We start from the raw sequence: 22794 nt of genomic DNA on the forward strand, positions 1-22794 counted from the left end.
AAGAGGACTCCTAGCTCAAGCTGCATGATCTCTGCCCCCATGTTGGGCTGTGCCATGTGTCACACCGCATGAGGCTTGCCACCAAGATGTCCACCTGTGCCTCTGCGGCACAAGAGGCATCCATGTTTATTTCATTTACTAGAACTGTTGAATATAAGCCACTGTGATCAGACAGAAAGACCTTCAAAAATACTGACTACTTAAAGGCATGTTTGCTAAGTTTAAGGGTGTAAGTCAGTAACCATTTCTATTTAAAAGAGCATCTTCTCATGCAACTGAAGTTATTACTACCATAATAAATAAAACCCTTTCCATAAAACTCCAGAGAACGCTCTCCCCATAATGTGAATTAAAAAGTAAAATCACATCTGCTCTATCTAGTCTATGAGAGAAAAGCAATAAAAATTCATGACTGAAGAAGGATTTCAGTCTGTAGATCAGAAGCCAATTTGTTAAAATACGGTAAAATTCTAGTAACACTTCCATTTTCTTAAATTTAATTTTTCAAATGTTCTGAAATTGTTCTACAAATTACAAATTTGAGTACAAATGTTAAGCAATTTATTATGTATCCTTCAAAACAGATTAGCAATTTAAATAAAATCATGGTCGCAAAGCTCGAAAGAAGAGAAAAATGATTCAGTTCTGAAAGGAGAAAATCTTTCTTGCTGGAGAACCACTGGGAAAAGTGGTACCACAATAATTCCTACTTATGCCCAACTCGACTGTGGATACTCGACCAAAACTTAAGACAAATATCACTACAGCACTTCATTACTCACATTTTCTTTAGAGAGAAATAAGTTCATTTATGTAAGGGATAAAAATGAGTGTCAAAATTTCAGGTGATTTTAATGGAAGTTTTGCACTTTTATTTTCCATTGTATACATGATACTTAAAATGGATATAAGTATTAAAATTTTAAATTTAACTTACATTTAAATAGTGGCAATATCCTTGATCAACTGTGTGCAAATACTCTAAGACACAGGATGATCAAAAAAGGACAAAATTATACTAAAGACTGAATTGAAGTTACAAGCCAAATCAATAACAGATCAATGAAACAGAGTCCAACTGATGAGGCTACCAGGCACTAAAGTAGGTAATGGGTTCTGTGTCAGCAGATGACTCATCCACTAAGTACTTCTGATATTCCAAATACTAATATGAGTTTGAGTCAATTATCACTTATCAAATAGTACTTTGTTTTTGATAATAGTTAACTATTCTTAAACTGGTCACACTGTCTTCTAAACAACACATAACTGAGTGAAAAATGATTTAAGCATCATTCCTTCTTTCAATAATTGTTAACTGGACACCTTCCACACACCAGACTTGCTCTACGAGAGAAAAGCCTTTTAGATAGAGCTCCTCCCTGACTCCCTAATGATCATTGAATGAAGACTGGGGCGGTGGGGGGAGGAATAAGGGAGCAAGCCACGTAGTTACAGATCCAGCATCCCTCATCGGCAATTTCAAAATCCCAAAACCCTGAAAATTGTACATTTTTTTCTCAAATCTTTTGGCAGCAAAACCTGTGCTGACCTCATTTTGCCCCCAAAACTGGACCTGAACTGACAATGAGATTTTAAGTCTTTATTTATGACACTTAGCATGGATATTCCTCATGTCTCATTCAGAAATATTAATGTTGGAACATGCGATGCTACCTGAGGCTAGTTGTGGGTGTTAACGTGCGCATGTAACACATGCCCCATACTGGCTTTCTAAAAGCAGTAAATAACTGAATTTTCATACAGCTGGTTCCAAACGTTTCTGAACAAAGGGAACAGTAAGAGTAAAGGCCCTGTGACAAGAGTATCATTGGTGTATTCAAGAAACAGCAAGATGGGGTTGGAGTTAGAAAGGAGGAGGGTAAGACATGAGAACAGTAAGGCTGGAGGCAGGTAGACCATGAAGGGGTACATCAGCTACAGAAAGGACTTCAGATTTTAGCCTGAAATCACTGGAAGTTTCTGAGCATAAGAAAGATGTGATCTGACATATAAAGTAACATTCTATCTGATACATAGAGAACAGACTGACAGGGGACATGGTTAGAGACAGAGAGACTAGTAAGAAATTTATATAATACTCTAGGTGAGAAATGATAGTATCTGACAATTCAATGTAATTGAAAGTTTCTTTCAACTCTAAAATGATATAATAGTTGTTTAATAAATATTAGTAATAGACAAAAATTCCATTCTAGGCTAGTGCAAAGAGGTTGAGATTTATATCATCACTAAAACTTCATAGCACTATCAACTGGGTACAATTTCTATGTCCCATTTTACAGACGGGTAGTGGGGGCAAGGAGAGAGAAGCTGAGAGCTTAAATTGCTTGTCCCACAGTCACGTAGGAAGTGGCAAAGCCCAAATTCTAACAGATAGTATGACTCCAGAAACCCATCCTTCAACCACTCTCAGTAATAAGAAGTTACTATTATAATATCTCATTCTACTGGTGGTTAACTCTCCTCTCCTGTTATTTTATTTTTCTTGAAGGATCTCTGAATGTTCAAAATGGGGAAACAGTGAGGAGTAAGAAAAACAGTGAAAGAGAAACTGCAGAAGTAGAAGTGAATAGTGATATAAAGACAAAAATCAAGAAAACCAAAGCAGTGGAGTCACATGAACAGAAAAGAGGTTTGAGGAGGCACATGAGGGAGAGAACAACAGCCCTTGAGATCCAGGCTCAGGTCGGGAACCAGCCGGTGCCACGTGCCTGACTGTGCAGGACCATGGACACGCCTGGTCAGCCAGGTTTCTACAGGGCTGCTCTACAGAGGGGCCTCTCCCATCTCTCAAACATGCTGGCCATTTATCAAACTTACTGAGCATCGACACTCCTAATGAGCCTAACACAGTACACATGCCCCTCAGAAAGGAGCTCCAGCTACTGTCTCATACTTTCAGGTACAATCATGTTAGAAAAGAAAGCAGTCCTTGAGGGCTCAGAGGTGAACTCCTTCCAGGAAATCCGAGAAGGACAAAGGTGGCAGAGATGAGTCGCTCAGTCTCAGTACCACTAAGGTCACCCTCTGATGTTCAGCAAAGCTGGGATCTGGCTCCGCCCTTTGCATCAAGGATGTCCAGCCAGGATCGGGTGCATAAGGACCCTCAGAGCTGGGAGCCATTTTATCTTCCCTAGCTTTCAACATAAAATGGCGATACTAGAATAACTGGATTTTTCATTTCGAGGAACCATTCTTACAGCTGGCATTTCCCCCCGTGTATTCTGAAGATTGCTTGGAGAGCATACTGTTTTATAAATTGTGGAGACAAGAATTGTATCTTTCATTAATAGTCTATCTAGCTCCAAAATTTAAGTGCATACTATATGCTAGGTGTTTTCTGACCTAAATATTGCAGACTTAAGGATGATAAGATATGGTCCTTTCCCTGCAGCTCTCGGTATACGGGGGAATGGAAGCACACTGGGTAGCTCACCATCATGTGAACATCACTAGCTTCTTGTCTCCAAATTATTGCTTCACAGAAGGATACAGGGACCCATCGGAAATTTTAAGAAACAACCACCCAGTCTGTTTCATCATTCTAGTTTCCACCCAGAACACCTTCTCCAGAGATTCAGATTCATTCATGTGTCCCACAGCCCTCTTTTTAAAAATAGTCCTGCATTAAAAGGCGAAATTAGAACTGAATTTCCCTCTACGAAAAGGGCTTTTGTTTATGTTTTCTTTTACATACTTCTATTAGCTGAATTCCTACCATGAATATATTTCTTATGTATAATCAGAAAGAAACTCAACATTTTAAAGCTGTTGTCTTTACCCTGCCTGAAACTAGTTTTTTATTCCAACTGTTTCCTTCTTTCACTAACTTCTATTAAGCATCTAAGAATGATTGACTAGAGAGGAAATATTGGATTCAGAAACTCAGTTACTTTCCAAGTTCCCAGTAGGTATAAAGCTAATACTAAGTAATAAAACTTCTCTTAACATATTTGCCAAATTACCTTACTATGCATATATTCCTTTAACATGCCACCCACCACGCAGGGAAGCAGCCAGTTTTTACTGTAAATAGCATGGTATATACAAACACAGGGAGCAGAGATCAGGCTGAAGTGCCTGCCGAGCTGGGCACTAACTCTCATTTAACTATATATTATCTTCAGGTTATCTTCTCAACAGATATGAAAACTACGCCATAGCAACAGTTTACAGGTGAAGGAGTTGCGAAGAACTTGAGACAAAGTGATAGCATATCTGTAAGCTCATCAACAACACATGCTAATCACCCAAGATACATAAAATGAGACCCATGGTATAATCATTTCAGAATATTCTCAAACTAGAATGTCTTGTCCTGAAGGTTTCATTTGTGTTCAAAATCCTCTTGTGGGGGGGAAAAGTAAACAACTCTCCATTTAGATGATCTTGGTGATAACTTGCTGCTTAGACCATGACTATTAACAGACTCATTTTAAAAACTTTTGACTGCAAAAACCAACACCATCACCTTCAGAAATTTTTGAAAGGATCCACAACTTCATAGCTTCCTGTTTAAGAAATAGTTTATACAGTGGTTCTCAAAGGGACTTCAAGATAATTCTAGACCTTCTATGATACGAACCTAATTAACTGCTTTGTTTGATCTATTGCAGGAGGGAAGAGGGTGCTTTAAGATGCCCTTGGGATGAAGAGATCAAAATTACAGAAACCACTGCTTAGTGCAGCTGCTGGTTCAAGTTAAGTGTGGCTCTCTCTGAGATTAACTGGATGCTGTGAGTTACTAGGATGCTTGAAGATCAGGGACCAGTTCATTTGCTTAAAACGCTCTATTTTCAGTGGGTACTATATTAAAAAAAAAAAAAAAGGTAGTAACCTATAGAGACAAGCTCAAAAGCCTTAGTATTTTCAGATTTGGAATCCTGGAAACATTTTCACAAAAGCTGTTGAAAGAACTTTCCTAAAAAACAAAATTGAGGAATTTCTCTGCTCTTTAAGGGGATAAGCTAAAATTGACACAAGTTCATTTTCCATTTAGTGCATTTTAGAATTACATTATTTTTTCAATACATGCATGCAGTTACTACCTATACAAGATTATTCTAGTCTATCGTGGGTAATTACTGCTGAGATCAGCAATTTAATGCCCTTTGTTTGCCAAAGTTTTGTTTTCCCAAGGACCAATCCTACTCTATAAAGATGTGTTTCCAGGATACATATAATTACACTGGGTATAACATCTGTTGCTTTGCATGTTCAGAGGCTTACCAAAGCAAGGTAAGGACACGCTTCTATGTCTACTTTAGGAGACTTGTTGAAGTATTAAAAGCGTAAAGACTCAGTAAAAAAAAAATTTTTAAAGCAGTATTTATCAAAAGTAAAAGTTAATTCTAACTTAAACATTTCAAATAGAATTAACTCATTTTAGCCCTTATTTAGATAAATGTTAACATGGTTATTATGTCATTTTTCAATATTACCCAATAATCCTGAGATTATGTTTACTATGATTTCATATAGGAATCTTAGCAAAGTTTCTACTTCACTTATTTTTCAGAAGCAGATCATGTAACAAAAAAAGAAAAAACCTATACTCCAGGACAACAGAGAAGATAATAATGGTGACCTCTTTTCTGTATTTCACCCTTTTACAGCACAGTGGATTTAGATAACAGATAGAAAAGCATTGCACTTTCAAATGTAGGTCAGTATTTTGATTGTACCACAAAAGTGATTTGTTCAGACTTAAATAAAGCAGAGCAATATCAACCCAAATCACTTCTCTGCAAGGCCTTTTAAGGTTGCCCAACAACTTGATAGTCCTAAAGAACTTCCAGATATGCGCGGTATTTATTGATAATATTTTTCAGGAAGACACAAAGATACGTGAACACTGATGTCAGTATTGAAACCTGAAATAAGCCCTTAGTAAATGGGTGAAAAAAAAAAAAATCAGACACGGTCATCTCTCATCAAACATTTGTAGTCAGAGACAAAAAAAAATGAAGTTATAAGTTTATCACATTTTCAGAAAACTTTAGGACAAGCAAACTCATGAGTATCGGTGTATTCAAATGTATTTCACCATCTTTGAGGTCTGTGCTTGCTGCTGTTATGCAGCGAAGGTTGTTGTCTGGGCTGCGTTGAGACTGATTAGATATTCCAAGTTCACACAGATTTAGAGTTGAGAAAACCAACTTAAAACATTTTTTAAAAATCTTTCCAAATCATTTTAATGTTCTAGCTCACTTGACTCTCCTAACAATTCTTATTTCTTAGTGTTATATATATAACCAACCATATATTAACAACTATATTAAAAATCAAAAAGCAGCAAACAAAAATACCTCACCTCACTGTTAACAGCAGTTTGGATGGGGAGGAGGTAAAACCCACTTTCAGGATTGGAAAGGATGTAGCTAAAGGAGTACTATAGTAAATCCACCTGTTCTGGACTAAACTGTGTCTCCCCAACATGCATAGGCTGAAGCTCTAACTCCCTGAGTGTGACTATATTTGGATCTTTAAGGAGTAATTTTGAATTAGGTTATAAGGGTGGTGCCCTAGTCTGATAGGACTGGTGACCTTACAAAAAAAGGAGGAAACACCAGAGAGCTCTCTCTCTACACGTGCACAGAGGAAAGGCCATGTGAGGGCACAGTGAAAAGGTGGCCCTCTGCAGGCTGAGGCAGAGAGACCTCACCAGGAATCAACTCTATATAAGGCAAATAACGAGGTCCTACTGTAAAGCACAGAACTATATTCAATATCTTGTAATAGCCCATAATGAAAAAGAACATGAAAAGGAATATATATGTATAACTGAATCACTATGCTGTATACCAGAAATTGACACAATATTGTAAACTGACTATATTTCAATTAAGAAAGAAAAGAAAACAAACTCTGACAGCACCTTAATCTTGGACTTCTAGCCTCCAGAACTGTGACTCCAGAAACAAATCAATTACTTTTGTCTAAGCTGCCCTGTCTGTGGTAGTTTGTTACGGGAGCCCTAGCGGACTAAGACACCACCCTCCTTTAACTTGTCTTACGGCTTCATTTCTCCTTTAGAATCTCTAAGTTTTCTACCCTAGGTGACCTGCTGTCTTATCACATCAAGCAAAATGTGGCAGAGAAATTAATCATTTTCCTTTTTGCCCTTTTGTTCCAGTATTTCCAAACGTGAACACTGAAAAATACTGAACGCCAAAGTGAGAAAAAAACTTTAAGAATTGCTTATCTTATTATCAATTAGAATACTCGAGTCATACTAGGAGCACACTGAACTATTAGGTGGGAATTCATCAGGATAGTAAGGGAGGCAATCCAGCCCTGAAATAACAACAGACGAAGGTAACTGAGGAACTTAAGATTTGAAAGTACCATTTACAGTATTTTTCATGTTGCCTTCCTGCAGGATCAAACAGAAAATCTCTTAAAAGTCCTTGATATTTTTGCTCCCACTGGTTCTTTAAAAGTCTGCATTGGAACTAGAAACACTGCCTCCTTGAGCTTCCAAATTCAGAAGGACCCAGCATGGCTGCACCTGAAAAGTTAAGGGTCAAGACTGACTCAGAATTAAGTGGAGAAACCGGTCAGTTTGAAAAGGTTCCCCAAAGCCCAGAAGTGACTAGAAAAATGGCCTCTATACATCACTCCCCCATCACCCCGTCGCCTACTAACGCTGCTCCTAACACACCCTTTTGCCTAGGAGCTCAAGTTCTAATTTAAGGGGCTGAAGGGAGGGTTTTAAGAAGGTCCCATATGGAGGGAGATTTTGCCTCAAGCAAAACGTTCCCTCTTCTTACCACTCATCCTAATGTTTGTTCTCTCCTGGACTCACACATGATTTAAGAGTCTCAGAAAAGGGCTCTGGAGTACGGAGACCAAAAAGAGAAGAGAGAGAAAGGAGAACAGAGCTTATTCTGGGAATTTTTCTCAAAGTCACAATAGTGCTAGACATTTACATTTTGCTTTTCTCCTCTATCATTTTAACCCTAACTCCTTTTAAGCTAAGCCATCTACAGGCATTAAAATGACATTTCAGGAAAGCATTTATCCTAAATTTAAAATACACAGCACTAAATATAGTATGTTGAAGAAAATTACGCAAAGAACGAGCTCATTTATGTTTTTGAATTATTGTGAAGCTCAATACATGATTTAAAAAGTAGGTGTCCATAGCTCCTGCTGTTCTTAACCAGTTTCTGTATCTTTGCCTTTCCCAAATCTAAAATAAGTTGCTGATATTACATCATTTTCTCTATTATCATCCATAAACTTTGAGAGGCATGATTAAAATTCAGTGGTTAACAGAGCTATTTAATCTGGAAATATGTATTAGCCTAAGACACCATTAGGTTTATTCTCATATATAGGGATCAGGAAAACAAAGGAAAGAAATCCAATTATTTAAAACAGCAATCCCTTAACACTGTGATTTTGTTTTAATTATAAGGAGTGTGTCTTATTAAAAACAAACAAAGCCTTGTCCTTTAAGGGAGAAGTCCCATTTTCTCTAGTGAACATGCATGCAAGATTTCCTAAAGAATGCTTCAACAAATTAATTTTGCTTTTCTTCAATTTCCCATGATATAACTGACTTCTTAAAAAGAGCATCAAGTAAACAATTATGAGCCCACCTGTTCATGATATCATACCAGACACCAAAGTTGATGAAAATATATTTCATTTTATTCCCCCTTCCTCTCCAACATAATAGTACAGACAAAATTTCCTGTACTAAAAACCAACACCAACAAAGAGTATATGCAGTAGTGAGTATTAAAATAACTGCTAAATAGTCTTTATACTTTAAATGACTCCACATGTACCCAGGACCTGAAAACCCTTTTCATGAATGTCCTCTCCTGCCCCTACCGTACTCCAAAGCCTTGGATAGGGTAGGGGGTTCAGAGGGGTAGGAGGCCACAACTGAAAGTAAATGGCCTGCCCTACAAGAGGCAAGTAAATTCACTGGGGACTTCCCTTAGTTGGTCCTACTCCCATCACACACAGAGGAAAACTAAACCACAATTTGAGGAAATTACACACCCCTTTGGGTCCAGCCCCACTAGCCCACTTAAATGGTTCAGTGTTGAGCCCAGACGGTTGAGGGAACTCTCTCTTTCTCGAGGGACATGGAGGCTCCCTGATCTCCTATTTCAGGCCTAAGAGAAAGCTATTTACTCAACACAGCCTCACTTGGGTTTTACCACTAAAACTACAGCTTTCAGTAATCCTGTCACCCTCACAGAATTGAGTTTTGGCATGGAAGGCACACAGACATCATGGAGGCCCAAACTGAACCACAGCAGGTCCAGCACGTAAGGTACCTGGCAAAGGCCTCAGCTCAGTTTCGGCCAAGTGATGGCAAGCAGGGGACAGAAGGTTGTCCTAATGACATAAGTCCCCCAAGGGACAAAGAGAGGCTGAGAGCAGCAATGGGAACTGAATAAGCATGGAGATATAAATGATGACACGCTTAGAGTCTGAAGGAGTCCAACAGCTAATGCACTGAGAGCAGATGAGTAGAAAAAACAAAAGTAAGCTGTTCTAGTTATTATCTTAACATAGGTATATACTGAGATTAAAGACTATGCCTCATGTATCTTTACTTTATTCGGTTTAGAGTTGATATCAAGTACATAGGTAATATGCAAAATTCTAGAGATAATGTCCTCTGATGTAATAAAAGGAGTTGGAAGATCTATTTATATATTTTCCTCTGGAAAACATGGACAAATATTGCTATTCAAGGAAATAAGTAGCTACCTCTTAAGAAAGAAATTAGAGGAAACAGAGAGGAAGACAGGAAAGAAAACGCCAGACAATGGAAATCTGTGACCATTGCTTCTTCCTCAAACTCATAACAAAGCAAGTAAAACAAGGGATCCCACCCATGATATAATCAATGGCTTATGTTTCCTACAAGTTTTTAACAACTTTTTGAAACTTCATTTCCTTTTCCTTTGTCTGTCCTTACACATCCATGGAAGATTAGCAATTGGCAAAAGATACAAACTGACCAATGATACACCACAACTGCTGCACAACTGCTAAAATTAAAAGAGTAATTTCAGAACCATTAGAAAGCAGTTTTGGACCTACAATTTTGGATCCCAAAGGATCCATTAAAAGGGCACTTTCCTATTTCAAAGTTATCAATGACACAATAATGAAGAGATTTTAAAAATGAAAAGAGATTTTAAAAATAATGTGCACAGTTCCCTTCTGAACTATGCCATAAAGCTGACTCAAAATGTTACTAATTAATATCAATAGCATAAAAACCAGAAAGTGCGACTTCTCTAGTGAAATATTGTAAATTCATATTAAAAAAGGACTGCCAGGTCAAATTCTAAAAAAAAAAAAAAAGAAAAAGTAGATACCACCACAAAACTAGCAGATGTTTCTTGGGGTCATTTGTACAAAAACATAAGCATATGTTAAAGAAATCTGACACTATCATGGAATCAGTTGGCGTCTAAAATAATAGCAGCTCCTTATGGCAATATGGTAATATCCGTATCACATGCACAACACATTATGTTGCAACAGTATGTGCAGACAAAAGTGCATCAGTGGCAGCAGTAATGACCAGTGCTTTCATTAAGGTGAAAAAATAAAATTAGAAGGTTATATCCAGGGCATAATATTGTTTAACAGTAAATTGGACGTGATAGTATGTTGAATTTTCAGTTTGCATTTCACTGATTTTATTGAGACTTTTATAAAGGCAGAATATTAACCAAATAAGAACACTAAAATTTTTATAGGGAACTCCAGCATGGGTTTTCTTCAATCTACCCAAGAATAATGAAGATAGCTGTTATTTTCAAAGCTAATGATAATATTTAGTTAGTTTAGGATTATGACCAAGAATTCTCCACTCCAAAATCAGTGGTTGCAACCTGGTGTTGTGTACTCAGTAAAGCAACAGATAACTGCTGAATCATTTGAATGTAAAGCAGCACATAATTTAGTAAGTGTATTATCAGCTTGAACCTCACAGGTCTAAGATCTTCTAGAATATTCCTTTGTTACTAGTCACATCACCCCAAAGTATACAAAGTACACAATGAATGCTAATTAAACTTTACTGAATGAACGTGTTTGAAAAGTCAAAGCAAAAAGGCATTTCATAGCTTTGCGCTGTTGGGACTCATACTGTGCTTGAGGAGTTAGATTTGAAAAAGCACTTAGAATTTCAGTGAACACATTTTCCCATGCAGATGAACTGGATGCAAGGTGAGTCTGGCATGTACCTAACAAAGAATTCAAGTACTGAGAAGATCTGAGTAAAATTAGGCTTCCTCATAAGATGTTTCCATGGCATGAAGCCCAATAACAGCAGGTTTTCTCCCAGTGTAAAAACATTCAAACAACCTGGAGAACGACAGATCTGTCTTTCATTCAGAAGCTAGAATATCAAGATATTTCTTCCCTGAAATATAAAATATTAAAAATGCTAATTAGAAGAAATGGAAATATTTTTAAAGAATTTATTCTACTTTTAAAATAAGAGCATATTATAAATCAAATCTCAAGACAAAAACGTATCCACATTAAAGTATTTATTATCTAAAACAAGTGGGCTATGAATGGGCCTTCAAAAATGCATTATATTCACCAAGATTTTAACTGTGATAAGTTTTCATCTGTATAATGAAAATCACAACATACATACAATCTTGCCTTTACACTTTCAATACAGGGAAACATGCCTAAAGCATAAGGAAACTAGTATACACTAACAGTTGCTCAATTTCATTGATCTTATCCTTCCTGCACAGATGAGCACTAGAAAGTACTTTGAATTATGTGTTCATAACATTGATGAAGGTTAAAAGTTTAATTTGGAACATGTATTATTTGCATTAGACAAAAAACAGATTTTATAAATATATGAGTTTTTGGAGTTTAAAATGATATAGAAATCATTTTTCTACATATAAAAATTACCATTTAAAACTATTTTCACTGATTTTTTAAAATATTTCATTAATACCTAAACATGATGGTTGTACAAAGATTTTAACTTTACCAGTATTTAATGAACTATGTTTTCTGAAAATAGCTTTCAACTATTTTTTTACCCAAAGTAGCCCCAACCTAATAAGAAACAGGGCACAGAAGGAGAGCCCGAGGCTCATGGAAAACATAGATCTTAAACTTGAGGGTTCAACTTACAATCCTTCAAAGCAATTTCTCCAGCTTATGCATTTTTCAAGCTTTCAATTTCCCTTCTGTTTGGATATTCTGCTAGTCACTGGCATATGTGATGCTTGGTAGAATACATTTCAAGTAAGATAACTCTTAGATCAGCAAAATAAGCAATTTTAGCTATGTCCACCATCCATCCCATTGTCCAAGCTAAAAATCTCAGCAGCAGCATTATTTCCTCCCTTTTCCCTCAAACCCCCATCCTCCAGATTCTAACTCTGACAATACTCCTCTGCACCCAGCCTCACCTCCTCACTCTGCCTGCCACATACACACTGCCCCCTGGATCTTCTGGTGCACCAGCCGCTGAAGGCTCCTCAATGTGGAGCCCATTTATAATCCAACCTGCCCCCGTGGCTGTCTTTCTAAAACCCAAACTCACTCACTTTAAAAAACAAAAACTTGATATCCTCTGACACTCAGCCTTTGCTACCCCTTACTCAACCCTCAGGTTAAGACGGTAATTTCCTGGCATGATATTCAAGGCCCTATGCAAATTACTGATGTATACAAAGCACTGTAATCTTTGTGTAAAGATTACAGTGTAAACATACACTCTCCCCACAGTCTATGATCTTAATGTCCACATAGCTCAAAGCATTCTTTCCTGAGGTTTTTTTCCAAAATACTATTTTCCTATAATGGTTTCTCTATTCCTTTGTACTGCCAACTCCTAATCATGCTTCAAGGCCCACATTCAAGTTTACCCTCACAATCCTCTGCAGCTTTCCCTGACCTCTCCTTTTACCGACTCCAACAAAATTATTTCCTCCTTTAGCTACATTTCCATGGTTCTTTATAGTGCCCTGTAATACCTCAACTGCACATAAAATAGATCACTTGGTTATTTTGCTAGTATGTCTCCCTGCAGATTGTGAATACTTTGAAACAGAAATTGTGTCAAACTGATTGTAGAATCCTTGGAACCTATCAGGTCCCCTAGCACATAACAGGTGCCCCCTAATGTTAGGAGAAATGAGCTAAAAATATGAATGATTTAATGAGAAAAACACATTAAAAGTATGCTGAGATACCATTTTTCATCTATCAGATTGGTTTAAAAAAAAAAAAGTCTGACAACATACTCTTTTGGAGAAATTGCACAGGAACACGTGTTCTCATAAAGCGATGACAGAAAAACAAAATAGCACAACCCTTTTGAGGGAATTTGGAAATATTTAGCAGAATTATATGCAGGAAATAGATGGGAAATCTCTGTACCTTTCACTCAATTATGCTATCAATCTAAAACTGCACTAAAAGTCTATTTAAAAATTACATAGGTATTTATTCTTTGAGTCAACAATCCCAATTCTAGGAATCTATCCCAAAAACACACCAGGGAAAAAAAGACATGATAAGGTTTTTCATTATACCACTTTCTGCAATAGCAAAAATAACTAGAAACAATCCAAATCCTTCAACAGAGAGGTGGTTCAATAAACAATAGTACACAATGGATTATTGTGCAGATATAAATGGAAAAGAGGACTCTCGATACATACCTCTATTGAATGATATACTGGGTATACTGTTCATCAATGAAGTTCTCAAAGTGGAAAAAAGTATATGTGGTATATAGTACCATGCATTTAAAAAGGTGGCAGGGGTGGGGTAAGGAGAAGAATGTATGTATATGTTTGCTTATATAAGAATAAACCAAAAAAATTTAGAAGACTTACCTATGAAAGGAAGAAAAGAAAGGGGTAGAAGGGACACAAATAAAGGTTATGCTTCCCAGAATATAGCTCATTTAGTAGTTTTGATTTTGTAGCCATATATGGTTTGGACGATGATACTACACTACAGACAGACAGACTCCTGGAGGCATTGGGGGAATTCTTCCTCATTTGACAGAGGAAACAGCAGGACCTACTGGGTTCACTGTGGACTCTGGAGTCAGACCACTTGGCTTGTAATCCCAACAAGCCCATTACTAGCATGGCCTTGGGGAAGTTAACATCTCTGGATCCCAGGAAGAAAAATCTACCTGGACTACATAGTCTTGTTGGGAAGATTAAACAAAATAAGATACTTAGCACAGGACCCAGCAGCAGAGTAAGCATCAATAAACGTTCTCTATTTTCAAACACTGGACACTGATATGTAACAGCAGTGGTGGTTGTTGCTGATGAAAATCTTGGAATGTACGCAGCAGTTCCCTGATGCCTGCTAGTATGTTATTTTAGACTTATCTGTAGACTTGTCAAAAGTCCAAAGCACTATGCCAACTGTTTCCTTACATATGCACAGCTGCCTGCCCTGGATCCAGTCTTCCATTACACTAAGGGTCCTCGACTTCTGGTTCACACACCAAAAGTCAGCATAAAGTTTCATTTCCTTCCAACTCCATCTCCCTCCCTCCTTTCCCATTTACTTCATCACATACTGATTTTGGAAAACCAAGAACATATAAAGAGCCACGGCCACTAAGAGTTTCTTTCCTTTGCTCACCATTTGCACACACGACTAGAACTCACTCACTCAGCATACACTACCCCATTACTGGCACGGTACTCCTAAAACCTGGGCAGGGATACAGTCATATGGAAGAATTAGAGAGGCCTATGTTGAGGACTTTGATGTTTGTGGGTCTGTCAGTACTTGAAATGTAATCTAATAACCTAGTCAAGTAAGAGATTAGGCAGGATCAGTAATAAGGTTCAAAAGGAGTATTCTATCCAGTCATCTGTCAATGGACATTTAGGTTGTTTCCATGTCTTGGCTATTGTAAATAGTGCTGCTATGAACATTGGGGTGCATATGTCTTTTTGAATTAAGGTTCCCTCTGGATATATGCCCAGGAGAAGTATATTTATACAATGGAATACTACCCAGCCAAAAAAATAATAAAATAATGCCATTTACAGCCACATGGATAAATCTGGAGAATGTCATTCTAAGTGAAGTAAACCAGAAAGAGAAAGAAATATACCATATGATATCACTTATATGTGGAATCTAAAAAAAAAAAAAAAAAGACAAATGAACTTATTTACAAAACAGAAACAGACTCACAGATATAGAAAACAAACTTACGGTTACCAGGCAGGGAAGAGGGTGAGAAGGGATAAACTGGGGACTTGAGATTTGCAGATACTGACTAATATACATATAAAACAGACAAACAAGTTTATATGGTATAGTACAGGAAACCATATTCAATATCTTGTAGTAACCTATGGTGAAGAAGAATATGAGAACATATGTATGTATGTTCCTATGTGACTGAAGCATTGTGCTGTACATGAGAAACTGACACATTGTAAACTGACTGTACTTCAATAAAAATATATTTCAAAAAAATAAACAAAATAAGTATTCTAGTACTGAGATCACAATGAATTATATCTACCATATCTCTGGCCCTTTAAACAAGGATGGTTCACTGTCCCAAATTACAGAGGGCACAAAAATGTCCAGTCTTAAAAAAAAAAAAAAAGGCATGAACATATTTACAAAACAGAGACAGACTCACAGACATAGAAAACAAACTTTTGGTAACCAGCGGGGGAAGGGCATGGTGAGGGATAAATTGGGAGTTCGAGATTTGTAGATACTACTAAATATAGATAAACATCAAGGTCCTACTGTATAGCACAGGGAACTATATTTAATACCTTGTAATGACCTATAATGAAAAGGAATATGAAAAGGAATATATAAATGTGCGTGTGTATAAACAAATCACTGTGCTGTACACCAGAAATTAACACAACGTTGTGAATCTACTAGACTTCAATTAAAAAAGAGAAATACAAAAATGCACAGTGTAGGCAATAGCATCCCGTGTACCCAACCTATCTGTTGACCCCCGTCATCTACTGCCGTAGCGCTTTGGTTCTTTTAGCTCCATAATGTTCAGACTTCCACAGTTCATTTCAGGTCCTCCTGCTTTGACCAGTTGCATCTGGACCAGCCTCTCTGGCTTACTGAACCTGACCTTACCAGCCCATCTGATTTTCAGTTTGCATGCCCGTTGGCTTCCATGCAAGTACTGTGCCCCACTTCTAGGAGGATCTTACTGTGCCATTTGCATCCCCAAATACTCACACCATGTAGAGGAGGAGCAAGAGGAAGGGGATACAAAAGTAGATTCATTTCAAAAAGTACTTGATGGTGCCACATGGTCGTGGTGTTATTTAATAACAACACTAGTATACAGACTTTCATGAGGTCAGAATACACGGGCCAGGACAGTTATCATTTGGAATATACTATTTCTATAGTAAGAGATAGATTGTTTGCCAAATTGCAGTCTCAATAATAATAAATCATAATGATGAGGGACAAGAATGATTTCTACAGATGAGACGTCAATTTACTATCAGCCAATTCACAATAACAAAAGCATTTTTTCTACTCAGAAAACATGTTAAAGGGCTTTGCCCCTTTGGCATCTCTGGACTCAGTTGTTTTATCTTTAAATCAGCAGCTCAGATTATATGTTCTTATCAGTCCTATGTTTAGATTACTCCAAAACTGTACCTTCCCATAGAAATAAAGATGAAAATCAATGCCTGGGAATAAAGGGAATATATATTTTCAGCTCTTTCCATCCATGTTTTAGAGCTATGTTGTTCAATGTGACCACCCCTAGCCACATGTGGCTATCATATTAAATTAGTCACAATGAAATAAAATGAAAAATTCAGTTCCTTGGTCACACTAGCCGCATTTCAGGTGTTCAATAGCCACAAGTGGCTGGTGGCAACCATATTGGATACAGAGCATACAATTTGGATACAGAGCACTCCATCTTCACAGAAGGTTTAACCAGTCATGCTTAGAGATTCAATTATATATTTGTTTTTCTGTGTACCAATTCACTTTAATAAAAAGCTAATATTTATATAATATGAGCTTTGTGCAATATTTATACAATAGGGTAACAGACCTGTCAAAGCATTTACAAACTTCATAAATAGTACATGCAGTTAGTTGGTAAGCTTGATTTTTCACACCCATCTTTTAAAGATTCCTTCAAATGTGACAGCTTAGGAACATACTAATTTTTTTAAAGAAGTATTTTCTTCTTAATATGTAGATTGATGAATCAAAGCATAATGTTCTACTGAGTAATTAGTCCTTCAATAATTCACATGAGTAATAGGTCATTTTGGGGGTTAACCCCTGCTTCCATTATTTCTAACCATACGCTCCACCGACAGATGTCTCACTTTGGATGTACACAACAGAAGTGTGGGATCTGTTTCACGTACATCTGTTCCAAAACAGCTTAGGCAGATTAATACTTAGAATGTCCCCAGCTCTGCTAAGTCCCACGTAATCAACAACTCCTGTTTTAAAATTGATTGGTTTTTTTCTCATTTTCACATTTTTCCACATTACCTTTTTAAGTTTCCAGCAAATAAATGTTTATGTAAACTTAAAGCACAAGAAAACCATTCTCTTAAACATTTTCAAGAACTTATTTGGAAGTCCAGTTTTTTCCAGATTTTTTGGTTACTGCTCTAATTCAGCTGAGCTCAAAGTTGTGGTAAGAATAACCTTTTGGAAAAAACATACCATGAAATTGTGTAACTTCAGGTAGTAAGTCTATAAATAAAAGAACTGTAAACCATAATTAAGACTTGAAATCCTCACTTTATTTTTAATAATTAAAACAATATTCTAATGCTAATCAAACATAAAATCCTTGCCCTGAAATTCAGTTAGTGGGTAGAGGAAGCAGAATGAAAAAAGGATAAGCTAGTCCTTTTGTCCATTATGAAAATTCTGCTTACAACTAGCCTTGACCAACAATTTTCTATCAGATAACAGTTTCTTCCTTTCCAAAGACAAGACTTATACAGAGGTGACTGCCACTTCTCATACTGTAGAAGCTGGGGAGGGGGAGCAAGGAACTCGGCCTGTATTTCCCACATGGTTCTAATTAGAACTAATTCACTAGGGCTGTGAAGCTTCTGCTGTAAAATACAATTCCTCCACGCACACTGTTAAGGTTGACCCCATTGATTATTCAAACCTTACTTATTAAGATGTCTTAACACCAGAAGCCTACAAAAATCAGTACTTTAAGATGCAACTTCAGAGTTAATGACTATTAGAGATCATATAATGTAAATGTCTCATTTTGCAGGAGAAAAAACTAACTCAGAGGGGTTAAGTCAGTTAGACTGCTATTAGTTGCAGAAACAAGACGTCAGGTCCCGTGCTCTCTACTCCCGAAAGCTTTTCTACACCAGATGGGAGATTACAGACAGCTGGAGTAAAAAGCTATAGAAGGTCCTGCAGTACTTTCCATACTTCAAAGGTGCTGTTCATTAGTCAATGATAAAGTGCCCAATGTGAGATAGCAAAGAGAGACTTGCAGGCATTTGGCATTCTTGTCAGAGATCCCTAAATTTATCGTTCTTAAATGTACTAAAATATGAGGTTAATATAGTCTAATCCTACCCATAAGCTTTTCCCTTATGGGAAAATATCATAACCCAGGCACACAGTACAGTGAGTAGATCCTGCTCTGGGGATGCACAAAAATGCTCATACCTTCTGCTCCTATCTAACATTTCCAAAAGAAGTTCTCTACTTGGTAAGCATACGTTCCTCGAAGTTTGTCCTTGGTTTAGATTTAGAACCATGCTAACAGGCCAGCAGTGATAATTTTGAAAATGTTGAACTCTGAAAATATATAATCCAGTAACAGGATAAGCTCAGGGCTCAATTACAAAGTATGCATATTGGTCTATGGCATCTGCCCATGTCCCCTTTCTGAGCTCTCTTCTCAATTTCTCATACTTTGCCCCTAGTCCTGCCACCATCCTGGGAGCTAACACCACCACCCTAGACCTGCTCTGCCTGGATAGGGTCCAATGACCCAGACTTGCCTGATCTTTCTCATTTGGCCTTAAAAAATTCACCTAACTTCTCTCCCATTTCTTCAGGATTTTGCTCCTTCCTAGGTCACTGACAGCTAACTTGATAATTAACATGAATAAACTCGTTTAATTCCACAAGGAAAATGACCGTAATCTGAGATTCCAATAGAAAGATCATGAGGCACCACTGCAGGCAATAATGAAGATATTTTCTGAACAGGTGATGCCATTTTGTGTATCAATTTACATTACAGAGGTACCATCCCGGTCAATCTATACCCTGGTCACAGATAGCTTTCTTTTTCTATCCTGCAGCTGAGCAAGATGGAACTTTCTGGCCATGATGCTCACAATGGAGAAGTGGGCCAACATTAACTTAAGAATTTTTTTTTTTTTTAAAGAGTCCTAATGCTTTAACAGAAGGGGAGTGGTATACTCATACAGGTGATGAGAAGTCACTGTTAAGTAGCAGTGTAGTCATCAGGTTACAATGTAACAGGCAAAACTGTAAAGTTCATGAGACCAGTTAAATTCATTCCTGCAACAAATATTGTTTGTATATCAGGCACTCTTCAAGGTGCTGAGAGCAAACAAAATGGATGTTCTGACCATCTTCCCTTTTCCCTACGTAGATCCCATCTCTGGGAGCTACACCATCGATTCCCATGGTGCTCAGGCCTCCAGATTTAGTCTGAATTATACCATCCACTTTCCTAGTTCTTCAGTTTGCAGATGGCATATCTCAGCCTCCATACTCCCATAATCTCCAATTCCCATAAGAAATCTCTTCACACACACGTGTGTGTATTGTACATTTTTTTCAAGGTTGTTTCCTCTATAAATTTGCCAAAACCCATAGAATGTAGAACACCAAGAGTGAACTCTAATGTAAATATGGACTCTGGGTCATAATAATTTGTCAACGTAAGGTTCATTAGTTTTAACAAAGGTACCACTTTGGTAGGAAATGTTGATAATGGGGAAGGCTATGCCTATGTGGGGGCAGAAGGTATGAGGGCAATCTCTGTACCTTCTGCTTTATTTTGCTGTGAACCTAAAAGCACTCTAAAAATAAACATCTCATATGTTTGATCTAGTAATGCCCTGTGATCCAACCCCACCCATTCCTGGAACAGCCAGTCACTGGCCAACTCGCAACAGACACGGTCTCCCCCCACTACATCCTCACACACCATGTCCTCCCAGGTATGGTAACCTTAGTGTACCTTTTCCTCCATCTTCTGGGCCAATTTCATTTGTCTTTCACCACTCACATCTAAGCTAACTCCACATCAGAGAGTATTTCTCTCATTTAAACATATCATCTCTTAATACCTCCTTTTCTTTTCCCACTCTTTTTACTAAGTAAAACATCTCTTGGTTCCTTCTAAAAATAGAAGTGCTTACTGAGGTGCTAGGCTTCTGTACCTCCAATTTTCAGGGCCCAAAGTGGTTTGCATACCAGGTGTTTCTTACAAAGAAAAAGCAGTACACTTAGATGAAGGAGAAGAAAACCAAAGGGTTTCAGGGCAAAATTAAACAAAGATCAACACTTGCAACCTTTAGCATTATAAACTGTCAGAATGTCTTTTAAAATTCTACTGCCAGGAATGCTAATTAAGCCTACTTTTCCCCAGTCACCACTCAGTATACAAAACAGCATTTTCTGTTTTTTGTCAGCATTTGACTTTTTGTGTACCAGGACTGCAACACTGATTTAAACACCTCTCACTGCACGTCTCATTTTAATGCTATAATATTTCAGCTTCACTGTAGGTTAAATCGACCCTGTGGGCTAATTTAAACTCTAATCGTAAACTTCTGTGTCCCCCAAATTCAAATTGACTTAAAAATTACACAGAATTCTATGTTCACATCCCGAGCTTTTAACTCAATTTCTAGAAAATACTCCACCTTGGTTTTCATGAAAGGTAGCCTAAGTTGAGTGAGTGAGCTGGGAGCACACAGCAGAAGCCGAATTCCCACTTACCACCAGTGCTGGGCCCCTGACTCATCAGTTTTGTTAAGATTTTTGTATAAGAAACCTTAAAACAGTGACATTGTTCTATTCTTTAATAAAAATAGCACATTGCCTCTTGTTTTCCAACAGGGGAAGGCATTTTTGTTTAATTTCATAAGTTAGCATGTAGAAGGGACTGTGTACCACATCCCAAGGTTTTCCCGTAAAACATCTCTAGAGTAAGACTGGAAAGAGTTCTATGGTACAGAATTATAACACTTCCTAAATAAAATTTGAAGTCAAAAGACAAATGCACATCAACAGCATGATGATTCTAAAGTCAACATCACACACACATTCAAAGTTTCTAGCCTGAGCCTGAGTTAGACTTGATTTAGACAACGGCAAGGAATGTGAGGGAAGGAAAAGTTCGGAGATTCCAAAGCACTGGAGTTAAACTTTCAGAAGTCAGCAAAATGAGAGTTGGATTCAGAACCCACGTGTAGGTATTTTATGTAAAATGCTTACATTCAGCGTTACCATCAGATGCTTAGGGAGTAAAACTTCAACTTGGAGGGGAGGAGGAGGTAACTTTCCCGGGTTTGGAAAACACAGCCCCTTTGGGGCTCAGTTCTCCCTTCAGAGTCGCAGAGCAGAAGCTGAGTATGACGTTGGGCCCGGGGTCACATCCCGGGCGGAAAGCGGCAGGTGGCGGGAGGCCCCGGGGGGTGGCTCGAGTTCTCCCCAGTTGGGAGCGAGCGGGCGGCGGCTTCCGGACGCCCTGGGGCAGAGGAGGAGCTCGCCGAGGGCGGAGGGAAGGCGCGGGGAAGGAAGGTGTGCGGCCGGGAGAGGGAGGAGACGCCGCGGGAGGCGAAGGCGCAGGACCGGCTCACCGGGACCACTCACCTGTGGGGCTCTCGGGCTGGATGGGCCGCCACCTCAGGGCCCGCTCGCTCAGCACCACGTCGCAGCTGTCCCTCCCAATCTCGAAGATGCCCCGGAGCAGAATCTGGTCGGCCGCCGTCCCTGGTAGCCGCCGGGACGCCCACAGCACAGAGGGCACGGCGTCCGCCGCCGAAGGCGCCTCTTCCTCTGAGCCGCCCTCCAGGGCGCTCACTCGGCCGCCGCGCCTCCCCCGGGGCATGGCGGAGCCGCAGGCTGGGCCCCAGCCAGGGGTCTGGAGAGACCTTTGCAGGAGGAGCGAGAAGCTGCGGCAGCCAAGGCTCTAGCTGCGTCCCGCGCTGCCACAGCAACCGCGCACGGGACAGGGAACCAGGAGGGGGGCGGGGCGGGCGGGCGGGGTCGCCCTCTTCTAGCCCGGCACCCCGGCCCGCCCGCCTCCGGTCTCCGCCACTCACCGCAAAAACACCCGTGTTCAGAAAGAGGAATAGTCTCCCTCTGCCTTAGTCGCTACTGTTCCTTGAGGTTCTGCGCGCTGCGTTACCGGCCAATGTTTACGCCAGCTCTTCTCAAACTTTGACTTCCACCCCCACCCCCGGGGCATCTTGTTAAAATGCAGATTCTAATTGGATAGGTCTGGATGAGGCTCCAATCCTATAGTTCTGGGGATCTCCCAGGTGATGCCAATGGTCCTTGGAACACACTTTGAGTTGCAAGGGTCTAAGCATGTTTTTCCACCTTTCCAGAGAGCTCTCCTGGGGAGCGGAGGTCGTGCTTAATAAACGTGTTTGCATGCCCTCAATAGTTGGTTGATCTTATGCAGCTGATAATGAAAAACTCAATTTCCAAAAGCCCTGAGAGGAAGCCAAAGGAAAGTCC

The 22794-nt window shown here is 38.8% G+C and overlaps 1 protein-coding gene across 1 annotated transcript in view; it reads right to left on the reverse strand.

Moving 5' to 3' along the window:
- The window catches only part of CERKL (ceramide kinase like), a 106736-nt gene extending 84577 nt beyond the window's left edge, over positions 1-22159 (reverse strand). Inside the window, exon 1 of the mRNA XM_032479872.1 lies at positions 21922-22159. Within this exon, the coding sequence (XP_032335763.1) occupies positions 21922-22159 (238 nt within the window). The remainder of the gene's footprint in view (positions 1-21921) is intronic.
- Positions 22160-22794: the final 635 nt, after the last annotated feature.

Source organism: Camelus ferus, chromosome 5 (assembly GCF_009834535.1).
Source record: "Camelus ferus isolate YT-003-E chromosome 5, BCGSAC_Cfer_1.0, whole genome shotgun sequence".
In the NCBI taxonomy this organism is placed as follows: Eukaryota; Metazoa; Chordata; class Mammalia; order Artiodactyla; family Camelidae; genus Camelus; species Camelus ferus.